Source organism: Phalacrocorax carbo, chromosome 3, assembly GCF_963921805.1.
Source record: "Phalacrocorax carbo chromosome 3, bPhaCar2.1, whole genome shotgun sequence".
Taxonomy (NCBI): domain Eukaryota; kingdom Metazoa; phylum Chordata; class Aves; order Suliformes; family Phalacrocoracidae; genus Phalacrocorax; species Phalacrocorax carbo.
This window is the reverse complement of record NC_087515.1, coordinates 72,819,955-72,837,155: the sequence shown is the minus strand read 5'-3', so window position 1 is coordinate 72,837,155 and position 17,201 is coordinate 72,819,955. Positions and strand designations below refer to the sequence as shown.

At 36.9% G+C, this 17,201-nt stretch overlaps 1 protein-coding gene across 4 annotated transcripts in view; it reads right to left on the bottom strand.

Annotated features, from left to right (window-relative positions):
• The window catches only part of TBC1D32 (TBC1 domain family member 32), an 87,597-nt gene that overhangs the window by 34,775 nt on the left and 35,621 nt on the right, over positions 1 to 17,201 (bottom strand). For 3 of the 4 annotated variants that reach the window (XM_064447386.1, XM_064447383.1, XM_064447385.1), the window contains exons 24-26: positions 4,943 to 5,065; positions 3,604 to 3,712; positions 2,680 to 2,797 (exon numbers count right to left, since the gene is read on the bottom strand). In XM_064447386.1, coding sequence (XP_064303456.1) covers positions 2,680 to 2,797; positions 3,604 to 3,712; positions 4,943 to 5,065 — 350 coding nt within the window. The remainder of the gene's footprint in view (positions 1 to 2,679; positions 2,798 to 3,603; positions 3,713 to 4,942; positions 5,066 to 17,201) is intronic. The other variant, XM_064447384.1, reaches the window with a different exon arrangement.

Below are 17,201 nucleotides of genomic sequence, written 5' to 3'. Positions count from 1 at the left end.
TTTACAGCTGACATGTCATTGTGAAATGACATGACAGGGACAGAACCAATTTTCAAAGGAGAAAGAAAAAGTAAGTTCCTCTTCAGGTGTCCAGGAAGACAGAAGAGAGGTGGTAAATAAGAGGCCAGGACAGACAGAATAAAACCTACAGTTACAGCCTTTTCAGCCAAAGAAACTACACATTCTTTAACAGGGCTAAGAATTTCGTAGTCTTAATTCACTCTTGCCACTCAGAAGTCTGTATGAACCTTGTCCATCTCCTTGCACTGAAGCAAAATTAAAATTTAACAAGTCTAAACTGTTTTTAAAACCTCTGAGCAAGTTGCATAAGTAACACATGACATGAATTCTGAATATTCACAACACCAGAGAAGGTGTTCTTAAAATCTCCAATGATGGTTGGAACCATCCTTCCATCTCCAAAAACCCTCCCTCTCCAATGCCAAAGCTGGTATTTTACATTAAACTATTCTCTGACTTCTCCCCCAAACCCTCTAAACTGCAAGCTCCAAGACAACAAAGTCAACAAGACAACAAAGTCAACAAGACAACAAAGTCAACAAGACAACAAAGTCAACAAGACAACAAAGTCAACAACCACCCCACCCTGCCACCACAAACATTCCCACCCCGTATGAATAAAACACAGCCACACCACTAAGATCTAGCCAAACTAAAAACATTCCCACCCATCTTCCAGAAGTATCCTACTAGATTTTTTTTTTTAACTTAATTTGTAAAAAGATCTTTATTGCCAAGTAAGCCAACTGTTCCTTTTTCTGCACAGGGACATAGAAATGATCAAGCTGCCCTCCTTATAACTGCTTTTAGCATACTAAAATACTTGCATGACCTCTGTCTTTTCAGCATCAGCCAGTTCCAATTATTTCAGTCTGTACTCACGTATCACGTTGCAAAGTCACAATCTATAGCTGTGCTCTAGAATCTCTCAAATATATCTATTTTCCTTAGACTGCAGTGACAGTGCCAGAGGTACTCCGCCCAAGGACTTGCCACCTTCAAGTGAAAAAGATCATCTTTTGTCTTGTATAAATGTAACTTGTAGATCTTTTTCATAATCATACTTCTAACCTCCTTTGTGAAGAGCATTCCCATCACTGCCATACTGTGCTACTGAAGAATACGGTTCAGATACTCCCCATCTTCTACTTACGTTCTTGGTTTATTTTTTCCAAGCACTGGGAACAGTAATTTGTGAATTTCATTCTTTTCATTTTTGACCTATTTACTCTGATACTTTCTTTCAAAATAACTTACACATCCTGCAAGCTTCAGTCTGGCAAATCAGATATTCACAGTTTGGTGGAAGAATCTTTGTTTGTTTGTTTGTTTTAATTAGAAGTGAAGTTGAACACTTTCAATGTTTTGTTTTCCCCTTTTTTCAATCAGCAAACAAAATATTTTGTTTGACGATGAAACTAAACGTTCTGTTTATTTTTCAGTTATATAGCCTTTTATTTCAGTTACCTCTAATGTCAAAAATGCCATTTCAAATAAAAATATTCCAATACTTCATCAAACATGCCTGCAAATCTTCATTTCAGCACATATTAATTTCAGCAAATTTACTGCTAGTCAAAAAGTTTTACCCTAGCTTTCCTAGCTGGTTGTTATCCACAAAAGTGACAACTACAATCTCCATTCCATTATCACACTTGTTAATGATGAGCGGCAGAACTGCTCTGAACAAGAGAACCGAGAGGTTCTGTGGGATACAATAACACATGCTTTTCCTGTCCAAGAGCAATACCACCAGCCTCCTTGAAGACATATATAAAACTACTGGGCACCCACTTTACGGTGCTTTGATTGTAGTCTTAGGAAAATTTCCTTGGGAAGCCTGGAACAGTATTGCCAAAGTTAAGATAGAGAAAACTCCTTTTATAACGACACGGCCTTTCTTCTTGTCAGAAGGGAATCACTTTTTTTTTTCAGGTTTTTCTAGGTACTTATGAACAGACTATTTTGTATTCTACAGTTAATGTAGAATTTCTATCACTTTTGAAAATCTGTATCTGTTAAGGAAAGTCACAAATAATTTCTAGTAAGTACCTCTCAAGGATACAGTAAACATGCACAAATACAAAGAATTATTTATTTACTATATACCATTCATCAGTTCCTTTTGCACTGTCTATGCAAATTAAAACCTTAAAATGGTTTCTCTGTATGAATTAAACTGCTTTGCCTAGACAATTCTTCAAAGGATTCTTCAGTCTGCCCACATTCCAAATTGATGTTCAGTGTGGAAACCAACTATCCTAAATGCTGTCTATTTCACACACCACCAAGCTTTGTAAACACAGGGATCTGAATCACGGAAGTAGCGTACAAAAAACATGTAGCTTAACCATACTGTCTTGCTTCAGTTACTAGAGGGACGCTATAAATACATCTCGAGTCACCCACCTGAGACGAGCCAAAAGGTTAATCTTCGGGTTTGCATAGGAATTAGATTACTAAACAGAGCTTTGCAGATTGACAGTCGCACAAAGCCAGACAAGCAAAACCAAATGAACTTATTTACCTACAAATGCAGCCAACAATAAAACCTCCTTAATTACTTATGAGATTATAATCTGGAGGATGGGGGGTGGAGGGTGGGCAGGAAGGAAAAAATATTTTAAAAATCAACAGAAATGCCTGTTTGACACCTACTCTGTTTGCATGCTTTGTATGTACCTTGTCTGAATTCAGCTTTCCTAGGAATTTCTGCAATATAGCACTTCGGCAAAGGTAACGATGAAAACATTGGCCAGGGATATGGATCACTGCCCTAGGAACAGGACCAGAAATAAATTCATTTAGGAGAATTAATAGCATCTGCTCGATTAACACACAGGTAAAGTTAGCAGAATTATTGCCTATGCACCAAAATTACTCTTAATAATACAATTTGCAATGACATACTCTGTAACTTTAAAAAGAAAGTTAAAGCATTTGAGCCAGAACTTTTTCCAGTATATACCACTAACAGTTTTGATTTTACAGTTCTTTTTTTAACCAAAAAGGAAAGTGCAGTTTTTATAGAAAGAAAAAACAAAAACCCCACAAAAGTGTGTTTCCCGTTTTCTATATTGATCTAGCTGTCTTTGCTGTGCTGACAGCCAGTGAGAAGCAGAACATTTAAAGGAGCTGCTTAACAAACGCTGTATGGTTAGAACATCAATGAAAGCTCCAGCTATTAGACACTGCAGATGAAAACCCAAGCATGGAAAAAATATCAAATAAAAAGAAGATATAACAAATGGTAAGCTAATAAAGAAAACACAGAAATATACAAGTGAAAAATACACAGATTGTATTCACTGTTATAGTAGGAAACGTAACATTAAAATGGAGCAATATAAACATTTCAGCTGAATGTGACATATCCAAGGCACATGCCAATCCCCAGATACCGGGGACAATGTATTTTTCCAATGTATAATTTCTTAAAATTTTTTGCCCTTTTATTGCTAAAGGTGGAATGATATTTCTTAATATTAAATAATTTTTTACATGCTGAATTAGCAAGAAAAATGTTTAATTAATGAAGGCAGGAGTTATGGAAAGAGAAACTGTTAAACGTTAGATTCTAACCTTATCTAGTACTCTCAAAGGCAAAATCCTTTCCTGTGGTCCTCCAATCAGGTTTATCCTTACAAGAACATGGTTTCTCTCCACTGATAGACCATCAATTATAAAATCTCTGGGAAAAAAAAAACAAAACAAACAAACAACAAAAAAAATCCAAAAATCAGAACCGCTTTGATTTACCGACTGTTTAATTCAGAAAACTTTAATGAGCAAGGATACATTGAGAGACATACTGGAATTAAAACAACCGGGAGAACACACAGGCACAAAGAAATAAACAGAAACACGAAGTATTTTAAGATGTCTGCAAGCATTATCCTAACTTCATACTTCCTTACCTACTGCTGATTGAAAACATCTGAGCAATTACTGGACACAAAAGAGTAGAAAACTTTCCAAGCTTTGTTATGCCCATATGCTCAGTAATTAGGGCAGAGACAGTTAATGGACCATCAAAATTTGCTCCTTATTTGGCCTACCAGCAAATTTCTGCTGTCATAAATCAGCAGAGCGATCCGTAACTTAACATACAGCCAACTTGCTGTCTGAAGGTACAAATTTTTTTAAAAGGAATACAAATCAGTTTCTATACACCAAGTATCTTACAACTTTTTCCTTAGTAAAGGAATAGCAGGTCTCATCCTCAAATTGTATAAAACAATCATCTATATCTGCTGAGACTTCACCTCTGTACTGGTCCCATATAATAAACAGTAAGATCAAAGGTCTCAAAATTCAGCATGCTGGTAGAAAGGACAAAATGTCTGTGACTAATTGACTGTCCACTCTGTCCCCAAAAATACACTTCTCCTTTTGAAAGAATGCATTGTGCAATTTTATTTAGAAGTCATAATGGAAAGTCACAGAAGTTGGAGAGTCAACTGAGTTATAAATACATTAAATAAAAACCCAAACCAAACCAAAATCCAGAGTACCGATTATGCCTTTAATTATAAACGTTAAAACTACAACCTACTTTTATATTACATACATAACATCAAAGAATAATATCAAATAAAAATTAAAAGGCATAGTTTCATCCACAAATTTTGCACTCTATGTTTAAAGAAATAACTTGATCTTAACACAAATAAAAATGAGAAAAATATTTGCTTTATTATTTCTTACACTCCTGAGGTGGACATGGGAGAATGAACAAGACTGTTGTATCTTTTCGTAACTTAAGATTGATGAAAAACCCGCATGTAAGTAAACTTCTGCACATTAGAAGCCAACTTGAGTGAGAGCATTTGTATATTTAAAGCCATTAAGGTATTCATGTATTTGTTCTCAGCAGAAAAGTTTGATAGTTAAAATGATATTTACATCAGGCACTTCTTACCCTGGTCCTTCTAGAGTTTCCGTGACATTTTCCCCCTGTGCAGTTAGTAAAACTTGTGACACCTTATACTGAGTCTCCAAGAGTAAAAGGGTATTCAGCTCACAGCATAGCACATTTAACAACCTGCAGAAGGACACATTGAAATGATAGCACATCGGTCAGGAACGCAGTAGTGCAGAGTAAGACAAAGGTGAACACGTTTATGAGATCACAAATGGAATTAAAAAAAAAAAAAAAAAACCAAACCTACCAAACCCAAACTTGAAGTGTCTGAAAAATACCTGGACAGAACTGGGTCAGGAACACTCTCTTATATTCTTTTTAGCCACTCAAGTGGCACAGCCTTGAGCAAACAGGGAATGGTTCCCAACAGATTTTTCATGTGGACTGAACAATCAGAGAAAATATTCACTGGTCAACTCAGTGTGCTTTTGAGTTTATATCACAGCATACCAAAAGTGACACACACTTAACAAGACTTTCCATGTGAAATGTGAAGAAATTATACAATTGCCTGGTAAGGCAACTCAGAATCAGATTGTCGAAAAGTGGGGGGAAAGAAGGGAGATAAAAAATACATCTTACCTCTAGAAAACAGGTTTTTAAGCACTTCTGTACAATCAAATTTAACATAGTTCAAAAGCAATAAAAGATTTAACATGTAACAAAACCAACAAATTAAGTCTGATCAGCATTGTATTTTGCATTCAATTAAGACCTGATATGAACTAGAGAATACTATTTGAAATTTGTAGCCTGTTATTCAATGCTTATTTTCTTCCATGTAATTCCCAATACACTTCTACTGACAATAGCAAAAATCTGCAAGCAGTTCTCTGGATAATTTAACACCTGCAAATTCACACAATTGTGGCCAAGGATTAAATAGTCAAGATGATAACGTGTCTTTTTCTTTTTTTAATTTTTTTGCTGTTGCTTTTTTAATATAACTTGATCTGTTCAGTTCCAGTTTTATCTATTTTCTGTTAAACTATTTCCTGACATTGATTTGTCCTCAGTACTTTTTTAAGTCACAGAAGAAGAAATGACAGTTGAACTATAAATTTTTTTATTATTATACAGAAGAAAAATCCACAAAAAAAGCAGTGAAAGCATTATGAAGACGGGCATTTGTTCTGGAAGTATGATGACTTTAAATGGCAAAAGAACCTGTTTCCAGTAGTTAATAGCCACTTGGGAGAAGACTGATGGCTGAGAATGCTTATACCATTTCTTCTAATACACAAGGCAGAGCAAAAAAATAAAACAAACCATAAGCAAATAAAATTAGGTAGGATAAGTGACAAAATACATGAAATCTTACACGAGCAGCCTCTGCTGGGGCGCTGGACAAGATGATCTCCAGAGGTCCCTTCCAACCCCTACCATTCTGTGATTTCGTGATTCAAGCAAAATTTTCATCTACATGGAAAAATCCATTTAAAAATACCATCACTGAAGTACAGATATTTGGTTAAAGGTAATATTCCATTGCTTTACCTTCCAAAGTCATAAATGTATAAAGTTTGAAACTAAAAGAAGAAAAAATCACATTTTGTAGTGTATATTTGTGAGCATGCTTGAATATGGCTGTCGAGTTTTTCTTTTTTGTTTGCTTTTAATTGCGTTTGGAACATAAGAATTGGAACAGACCATCCAGCTCGATATCCTACCTGTAAGGAGTGCACAATTATGAACAGGTATAAAAACCTGACAGATATAATACAATAAAATCAAAGCATATCTTTTTGAGATATATTTAAAAATTTTCTTTTTAAAGGAGAAGATAGAATTCCCAATCTAAATGTTGCTGAAAACTGGAAGATAAGTTTGATGCAAGGTCTTGTACCTGAGAAAGAATAACCCTATGCGACAGTATGGGCTGGGGACTGACCAGTCAGAAAGCAGCTTTTCAGACAATGACCCGTGGGTTGAACATTAGACAGCAACGTGCCCTTGAAGGCCACAGCATCCTGGGCTGTGTAAGGAAGAGCACTGCCAGGAGGTCATGTGAGGCAGGTGACCCTTCCACTCTATCAGTACTGGTGAGGTCATACCCGGAGTGCTGGGTCCAGTTCTGGGCTCCCCAGTAAAAGACAGACATGAATGCACTGGAGCAGGTTCAACAAAAGGCCACAAAGATGATTAAAATCTTGGGCCATCTGACACAGGGAAAGAAGCTGAGAGAGCTGGGACTGCCTAGCCTGGAGAAAAGAAGGCTCAAGGGAGATCTTGTCACCATGAGAAATACCTGGCAGGAGGGTTTGAAGAAGATGAAGCCAATCTCTTCTTAGTGGTACCCAGTGAAAGGACAAGCAGCAATGGGCATGAATTGAAACACAGGAAATTCCATTTTAAAATACTGTGACAGTGGTGAATCAGTGGAACAGGTTGCCCAGAGATGTTGCAGGCTTGCCAGCCTTGGAGACGTTCTAAACCAGACTGGACACAGCCCTGAGCAATGCTCTCTAGTCGAACCCACTTTGAGCAGAGTAGTCGGACTACACAATCTTCAATCTCCCTTTCAATCCTAATTCAATAATTCTGTGAAAACTACTAATAAGATACACCATACTCCCAGGAACAAACTTCAATACAGATAAAATAAAGGTTATCTGAAGGCAGTCTTTTACAGAACAGTAATTTTAAAGAATTCAGAAAAATCAAAATACATATCATAGTTGTGAAAATACGGTACTAGTAAGTAATTTTGTTTCTGAATTCCATATTTCCTGTCCTATGTCATCCCTGTGTTTCTTGGTGGGTGCTCCCTGGATTCTCCCCTTCAACTGTAATTTAACAACTAATACTTCCCTGTAGAAATCTCTAGTCTGAAAGAAGGCATGCTAACTAGTACTTGTGTACCTATGTGAACTGACTATCTCCTTGGTTTTGGTAGGTGGAATCATCATGACTTCTTTAATTATGGCAGAACAGAAGGTCCTTCATGGGATATAAAACAGCTAGTAAATAATTCCAGCTGCTAAAAAAAACCTTGTTATTTTCACATTGCCTCTCTAAATTGTTTCACCTGAAAATAATATAATTAAACCACCGATTAATTTCTCCAAGTTGCTAAAAACACCTATTGTGAGGACAGCTTATCATCTTATTTCTCAGTATTTTTTCTATGAGTTTCTTGTAAGAACAAAAAATATGATGTTCCCTGTACTCCCATTTTCTCAGTTGTCTTTTTTTTTTCCCCAACTTCAAATCACACCTCTCTCAAACACCACCTTTATAAGTGTAAACCCAATTCTAGTTTTCTGCAGTTCCCACTACACTCCCATAGACTAGCCTTCCTTACTTTCATAACATATGTTCTTTCCAAAGCCAATCTGATGCTCTGTCCTCGCTTCAGGGATGCCTGCAAATGCGCAACTGGCAGGGAAAGACACAAGATACCTTTCGTGGATACAGTAGTTGTAACTGTCCATGGCGCACTGACACCAGCCAGTAACTAAGCACTCACCCAGTTGCTCACTCACTCCCCACCTCCCACGAGCACACCAATGCCTAGCTACCTGCACGACCAACCCCCACCCCCTCCCCAGTTTTTATTGCTGAGCATGACATTATATGGTATGGAACATCTCTCTGGTCAATTCAGGTCAGCTGTCCCATCTCCCTTCATTCCCAGCTTCTTGCACGTCCCTAGCCTACTTGCTGGGAAAAGAAGAAAGTGCTGATGCTGAGTGGTGCTTGCACAGTGTCAGCCAAAACATAGGTGCGTTATCAATACTGTTTTAGTCACAAATTCAAAACACAGCACCATGTGGGCTGTTAGGAAGAAAATTAACTCCATCCCAGCCAGCACAGTGTCCTAGGGACACAAAAAATTTCATGCCATAAGCAGAACTCTATCCACCATAGAGAAAAAAAGAAACCAGCAGATACAAAGTAACCTATACTGCAATCTCAGTAACATATGTGTTCAGGCAGCATGTAATGGCTAACCAAACCCAAAATGCTTGCGCCTATGCTGTCTATAAGGTATTCCAGTGATGTGACCCCAAAATGGTGGATTAAACTGGTCTTTAGTAAAAGGTTTTCTTTTGGCTTGCAATTACTGCCTTCTATAGATACAGGCATGGCTGATTCAGACCAGTGCAAAATATACAGCATGACATTTGTAGAGAGCTCAGCTATGGGACAAGGTAAGGTCTTTCCTTCTCTCCCAGGAATCAGTATTAAAAGCATAAGTGGGAAAAAAATTAGGACTGGAAACTCTTTGCAGTAGCAGGACCTCCTTCATGTTAAGTGAGTATGTATACCAACAGAGAAACCCAAAGCAAAATTTTCATTAAATAATTCCAGTGTCGTCATCATGGGGGACAGCCTCAAAACATTTAACAGCAGAGCCTACGTTATCAATTTGATTTATTCTTTAATATGCTTTGAGTAACAGCCTGAGCTCCAGTGAGAACACTGATCCGAACAGTGAGTGGCAATTACTATCAAGTGTGTCAGACCAGTAGACAAAAGAAAATGGCCAGCAAAAAACCAAACAAAAACAAAAAACAAGCCACCCCACACAAAACAAAACAAAACAAAACAAAAAAGCCAAAAGCTACCTAGTCTGTGTTAGAACACAAGGACCACTTGGAAGCTTCAGCCATGCAAAGCTTTGCATGCTGCCTTTGCAGACTGAACAAAGGGCATTAGTAATAGGCAGAGCGAACATGCCCCTGCTTGTGGTCTTGCTAAAGAATCAAGGCTTTTAATTGTCCCACTGAAGGAAATGCTCAGTGGTTTTGAAAAACACAAGACCTTCTGGATACAGAGAATTTATCAATACCCTGAGTTACACGCCTCCGATGCCTGGGGCACTGGAAGCTACTACCTCAGGGCAGTCATGCCTCTTCCAGCAAGAAAACTCAGGGACTGATGTATTCCTTACGATGTTTTCCACATGAAAAGATTTTCAAAAGAGCACCTACAGCACTTTAGCTACCCAATGTACTTACAAATCACATGTAATGTGATTGCTACTGGTAAAAGAGTTTCCCTAGCTAAACAAAACGCTTTTCATGAGGATCACTTGCCAGCCTAAAGGACTCAGAAGTGAAGCACATTTTAAATTGTAGAAAGTGAAGTGCTTTAATTTCTCTCAGTGAAGTAAAGGAAAAAAAAAAAAAATCAACAAATGAATGACAAAATCCTATCACAGAATCTGCGCTTCCTATTTTATTAATTATAAATTCTTTTAAATAAATATAACAAGCTTCTATTAACATATAAACTAACAAAAAAATGAATTAACTGTACAACTACATGATGTTGAAGCATGCCAACATAATCCTGTTTCAAATCCTGATCACTACTAATGTAGACTATGTCCTCTTTTACCCTTGGATTATTAAACACGGGTCAAAGATTTGCAAGACACATGCACTCGCCAGTGATCTCTACCGCAGAAGTCCTTTCTCTCACACACATCCAGCATGCACACTTGGAAGGAAGAGGTTCATTTCCAAAGAACTGTGTATCACTTACTAAATAGAAAACACACTTAAAAAAATAGAAAATTAGTCATTAGTTCATTACGAGCTCAATCAATTCTCCTTATTTAACTGAAAAAGGTTTGGTAGGAAATAACTGGAGGACTACATAGTCTTTCATGCTTCCATCGTAGGAATTCAAATCTGGTGGATTTGGAGGGAAAAATAAATACCGCCAGGCTCAATTCCTCCCCTTTCTCACTGTACTCCTCCCTACCCTCAAGAGGAGGAACTCTATGAACGTGGCTTTCTTCCATTCACAAAGACATAAGGCTGCTGAATGCACAGGATGTGGCACAAAAAGGGTTTCTTCAGTACATCCAGCTAATAGGACCATAAATATTGTTGTAAGAGTAGATGTACCAGCTGGTCATTCAAATGTTAGTGATCAAAAACATTCATCAATAATACTTGACAACAGTGTTCATGGGCTATGACGGTATATTTGAAACAAAGATGTCTGGAAAGCAAGAGGTACAGCCTTGTTTCTCGTTCTGCAACGAAGCTGGAAAAGAAAACATGAAACTAGTAAAAGAATGCCACGTCTTCTAAAGGGGAAATTGAATTTGTTTAAAACTCATTTTAAATAAAAAGTCTTGCTTCAATTTATAAGGAATGAGATTTTAAAGAATTATATACAAACATTTTCAAGAAGCCTCTGCTACTAATAATGCTTTTTAATAAGGAGAAAGGGGATAAATCTAATCACGATGTTGACCTAAGGAAAAACATACACCAGAAGGCTGTGCTGCCATTCAGCAAGACCTGGACAGGCTGGAGAGCTGGGCCAAGGGGAACCTCATGAAATTCAACAAAAGCAAGTGTAGGGTCCTGCACCTGGGGAGGAACAACCCCAGGCACCAGTACAGGCTGGGGGTGACCTGCTGGAAAGCAGCTCCACTGAGAAGGACCTGGGAGTGCTGGTGGGCAGCAAGCTGACCCCGAGCCAGCACTGTGCCCTTGTGGCCAAGAAGGCCAACAGTATCCTGGGCTGTAGAAAAAGGAGTGTGGCCAGCAGGTCCCCTCTACTCTGCCCTAGTGAGGCCACATCTGGAGTACTGTGTCCAGTTTTGGGCCTCCCAGTTTAAGAAAGTCAGGCAACTACTGGACAGAGTCCAGTGGAGAGCTACCAAGATGATCAGGGGACTGGAGCATCTCCCTTATGAGGAAAGGCTGAGAGACCTGAGCTTGTTTAGCCTGGAGAAGAAAAGACTGAGGGGGGATCTTATCAATGCTTCTAAATACCTGAAGGTTGTGGAGTCGTCTTCTCTGGAAATATTCAAAATCTGCCTGGATGTGGTCCTGTGTACCCTGCTCTAGGTACACCTACTCAAGCAGGGGGGTTGGATGGGATGATTTCCAGAGGTCCCTTCGAACCCCTACCATTCTGTGATTCTGTGAATAATCAGGATTCCTATCTTCTACCTTTAGAAAACAACATAATTAATGCTCCTTCCATTGTGTTGCGATCATTGAAATCACACGTTTTCTTAACAACACACATAATGTAAGTACAATTAAGGGAACAAATTATTTCATATGCTGAAGCTACATCATTATTAAAATACAATGATATATAAGAGACTGTATTTACAATGCAGATGAAAACACAATGGAAAAGAATGCAGGGTGTTTATTATCTGTATTTCTTAAATCCACAAAGTTGTCTCTTGTCTATGACACGTTCATCTCCCAGCTCCTGTAGGATTTAATTAATTCACCTGGATTTCACTGGAGTGCACTAGATGAAATTTTGACTAACACATATTGCTTCGAGGCAAATTTCAAGATGCTGATTACTTTTGATGTCAATATAATATAAGCCATTAAAATTCTCTTTCCTAAATCTTTTTCTTACTGGTTTTGTAGGCCAACAGAAATAGATACAATGCTTTTTTAACATCTTTTGCACCCATTCAGCAAGGAAGAAAATGGGTATTATAATAAAAATTATATTCACCATGATATTTTATATCACAAAAAATGTGACTTCACAATGTCAAAATATTTATTATACAAATCTGAAAATAAGAAGCCAATATTCTTTTTCTACCTGTAGCAGGCTCTGTAGCTCTACAATCCTGAGGCTGATATTGATGAACATGTGACTTAAGACTAGTATTTACAATTTTCTATAACTCCACAGAAACATAAATGCATTTAGAAGATTCACAGAGAGCACTATCATAAATACTCCTTTCTCAGCCTTACTTTACACAGGCCTAAAATAAATCTATTTTTCAGTGTAGTTCAAATGGAGATCCTAGAAAATAGGTTATCTTCAAATATCTCTAATGCTAAACAAGCACATTCTGTCTTTAAAATTAAACAGTCCCAGTTTACATATCTGAAGGAAAAGTATTTTACTTTCGGAGTTTTCCAGGTATTTTTCTGCAAAAAGACAAACTCTTGAACAGAGTGCTGTCCTTGTTGCTTAACGCCCACTAGCATGAAGCGTTTCAGTGAACAAGTGTGGGTCTAACAAAGATTCTTCCGACTGAGAATGTACATACAAAAGATCTTTTGACCTCAAAATATTTGGGAGTTTTATTGACTTTTGGCCAAAATAAGCCACTGGGGGAGAAAATAAAAAACTAATAGTGGCTATTTATATAGAATAATGAGAGAAACAAAGGGGTTTTTTCTTCCTCTTTGAAGTATTCAGATGCTTATTACTGCCACATTATCATACATACACACAAAAGAAAAAAAGTTTCCAGGAACAGTATATGTTATAAATGAACTCTTGAACTCTGTCAAACTGAGGGTAATTTTTGCAAAGCTGCCTTTAGACCAAATCTGATCACCTCCCACTGCCCACAGCCCATGCCTATTCCCAGTAAAACTGTTTCTCCTTTTTTTTTTTTTTTAATGGAAGACAACACTGACTGAGTATCTTTGAATTTATTTTTGAGCACTGATACTTTTTAGGGATGAGGGTTTCATTACTGAAGGTAAAAATTTGGTATTTTGCCACACTTTAATCCAGCTAACAACACAGTGTCACTAACATTCACAGAAAACTCAGTTCCTGAATAGACAGAACAGCAATATGTAAATGCCTGAATAACCCTTTAGGCAGAGGCTTTGAAAAATATATATTATGCATATATTTTCTTGGCAGGCTGTAAAAACTCACAACTTGTAGATGTATTCACTGTACTGAAATACTAGATAAATTGCCTTGATGCCATATAATTCATCAGTATGAAATAAAAAAAGTATGTTACCACTGTTTACTTAATTCCTTTGTTAATATAAGGTACAGAGATACAAAGAGCTTGGCCTTGAAAGGCAGGTGGTTAACATCCCCAGTGTCACACCTTTATGAAAACTGGTCTTTCTCACATCCAATCGCTTATAAGATCGAGTACACTTGTAACAGAAATAAAGCTGGTCATTAAAATAAGGAAATTCTATGTGTTTAGTATGTTAAAAATTTATTACTTTGATTACTGCTGTGAATTCCCTTTCTCTAGGATTTGTGCTCTGACAGCAATTTAAATTCAGAATCTTCTGAAATAGAAAGACTATTGAGAATTTTTGCATTAGTTCTTGTGCACCCAGATTTTTAGGCTGTAACAAAGAGTGGCTGAGACAGCCTTCAGTCTTCTTTTATCAACCAATATTGGCCAATTGAGAGACTTCCTGCTTGTAAGTAAGTAAAAATTTGCTTTGAAGTTGAAAGTCGAACTGACAGTTTGAAAAATCTTTCTATATGCAAGTTAGGAACTGTTTACGTACGTCCACTTTTCTAGTCTTATCTCCAACTTCTTGCTTAAAGTTTCCCTAATAACAATAATTTTTTTAAATGAGTTGAAATAGACCTTCAAGTGAATAAATCTTGTCCTAGAAACACGCAATAGCTGCAGTTAAGGGAATACAAGATCAGTGTCTGTGAAACTGCTAAAGAAGAATCCTATGCCAAGATATTTCCCGGTTAAGAATTACAAAAAACCAGATTCAGACTAGGCTATAGCTTGCTGTGGAACTGAGTATTTTACCTTGATCACACAGAACCTAGTCTGTATGAGCGCACTCTAGGGAGCATTCTTTATAGACTGAGAAATATTGTTTATGCAAAACCACAACTAGCTTCCCTATGTTTTCCCTTTGATTTCTACCACATGCACACTGCTTTTCAGAGCAGGCAAGCTCGAGAAGGAAAGTTGACAGCAGAGCCTCTGCAGGTCTGTCCTTCAAAATAATAGCTCAGACTCAAAATGAAAATAATCATCCACCAGAAAATGCAATATTAACATTAAAACCAAACAGATAGACCTGTGCTTTCTGGATTAAAGAAACTGTAGAAATACCTATATATTTTAAGTTTCTTATACAGTTGCACAGCTAGTAACCAAAATAATTTTAAGTTACTGAAGCACAGCACACACATGAAGAAAAATGTTTTAAATTGCAGAAGCTGCTTAACATTCAAGTAAGCAAATTTGTAACTCTTTTGAACAATAAGAGTGGGTTACAGGACCTCAGAGTATAACCTATACGTTAAACAGATCTGAAGTTCAGCACTCAGCTGTGGGTCAGCCACATGTACAATACCTGACCAAATAACAAAGTACATGGCTGGGTAGCTCTGTGAACAACTAAAGAATGTGGGTTTGGCTCTACTATGGGTATTAAGTCTAGCAGAAACAAATGTTTATAGACAAACATCTCACCAAAATCATTTGGTCACACAACTGTTTGGTGTTTCAATGTTGCAATTATCATAAACGTTGCATATTTTATTTCTACACAGCAGCAAAGAGAAATATAGATCTTTTGCTCTTTCTATTCAACCTTCTAAAATTTCAGATCTGTTAAGCATCTGGTATTATTTGATCTAACTGCTGCTGAGCTCGGTATTCTTGATGGAATTTGGTAAGGAGCAAACCAGCTACACATGGCAAGGTTCACTTTACGTAACACAGATGTCCAGCAGCTCTCACAGAAAAGCTCAAGGAACTTGGTTTCAAAAGGTATTTAAAATGAACTGTATACCTCTCATATTCAGATAATATAGCCTATGGTTTCTTGCAAGCCTTAATACTGTAAACAATAGGGTATGCATGACAAATTCCAGAATCATCCAGAATACTGGTATCATTTTAATAGCAAACTTTGAATAACTATGCAATAATAAAAATTCTTTTTGTGCAGGCAGTTGAATTAGTCATAATAAAAGGCTTATATGGGCCTATTCTCTATTATTTGTAAAAAACATTTGTGCAGCAAGCCCCACATGCTCATGAAAAGCCATTTAATCAATAAGAAAACACAGTCGTACATTATCTGTGGTACACACAGGCCCATATTAAAATCCCAAGAGTTGTATCTTCCTTTCTTTTATACAAAAGGTAGTTAAAGGCAGGGGAGAAGGGAAGAGGGCTTTCGAACAATAAAAAAAAACACCAAATAAACAAAAAAGATTAAATCTGTTAAAAATTTAAGTCCTAGGTATCACTGAGATTCCAAAAGTCCCTGCAGAACACAAAGCCTCTACTGAAAATTATATTTAAATGTGTTGAAAATTTTTCCTTTACCTGATTACTACTTAATAATTAAGATACCCACCACTTTTATGAGTAGGTTTCTGCACTGAATACACCATTTAATCTATCGAAATCTGGCAGTTTGACTGGATTTTCACTTGTTTTTTGACTTTGTTCATGTCCAGCAGAAAATGTCATTACCACAGTGAACTCTGAAGATCATCTTATCTGTGCAATGATACAGCTTCTTTTATGTGATTACAGGTGAGCTTGTTACACTGCTCATATATGTAGTTACAGGTAGTTCTGCTGCTTCACAGGATATAGGCCTTGTGTTGAACGCTTACAATATTTTTAACAACTTCAACACATGATCCATGTATTTGTATACCAGCCTCAGTCTTACAGCATGGGAGTCAACTACTTGTGCAATCAGACTGAATAGTTCATTTCTGCCTATACCTTACAAGGCCTCCTAATATCACTGTAGGAGAAATCTGGGTTTTTACCTTATAAAGGTAGAACACAATACCAAAGCAAACTACTATTTTAACCTGTGAAACACCTCACTTTCCCTTAACCCTAATTAAATCAATGGGAGTTCTGTCAAATTTTTTATGAAGTCAGTATAATCCTAAAAGAAGAATAATATATTAATTTTTCAAATTTCATTTTAGGACTTCTCCTTCCTATCCAACCAGTGATTTCCTCCAAAACAGCACTTAACTTCTGATTTACACAACAAAATCATATATCTCCCAACTCCAAATTCTGCCACTGTTCACCTCCTCCATGCTCATCCTTATCAGCAAATTATACTGTATTTTATGGTTATTCAAACATAGTATGAAATAATTCTACTGTGATATCGAAGTACAAATAAAGGCGCAGAAAGCTAATGTTGCAGTACTTAATTAGGCTATACCTTGCCCAAGCAAGGTTATCAAAGTTTTCCATACCGTGAAGTACAATCCAGCAAATTTTTTATTACAATTGCACAAAATATGTTCATAACAAAAATGTGAATTCAAGGATTTATATATTCATCTTTGGAAAACAGAAAAAAATGCAGAAACTAATTTCTATGTTAAAATACTATAAAGCACTTAATGTTACAAAACATGAGCATGACAGTGTGCCTGTATATTAAGCGTTCCTGCAGATTCTAGAAGTATTTCAGATCACACGGTACTCCCCTTCTCAAAGTTAGTTTTGGTGAGATGGGTGATAATTAAACCAATACATTTAAAAAAATTATTTTAAGTA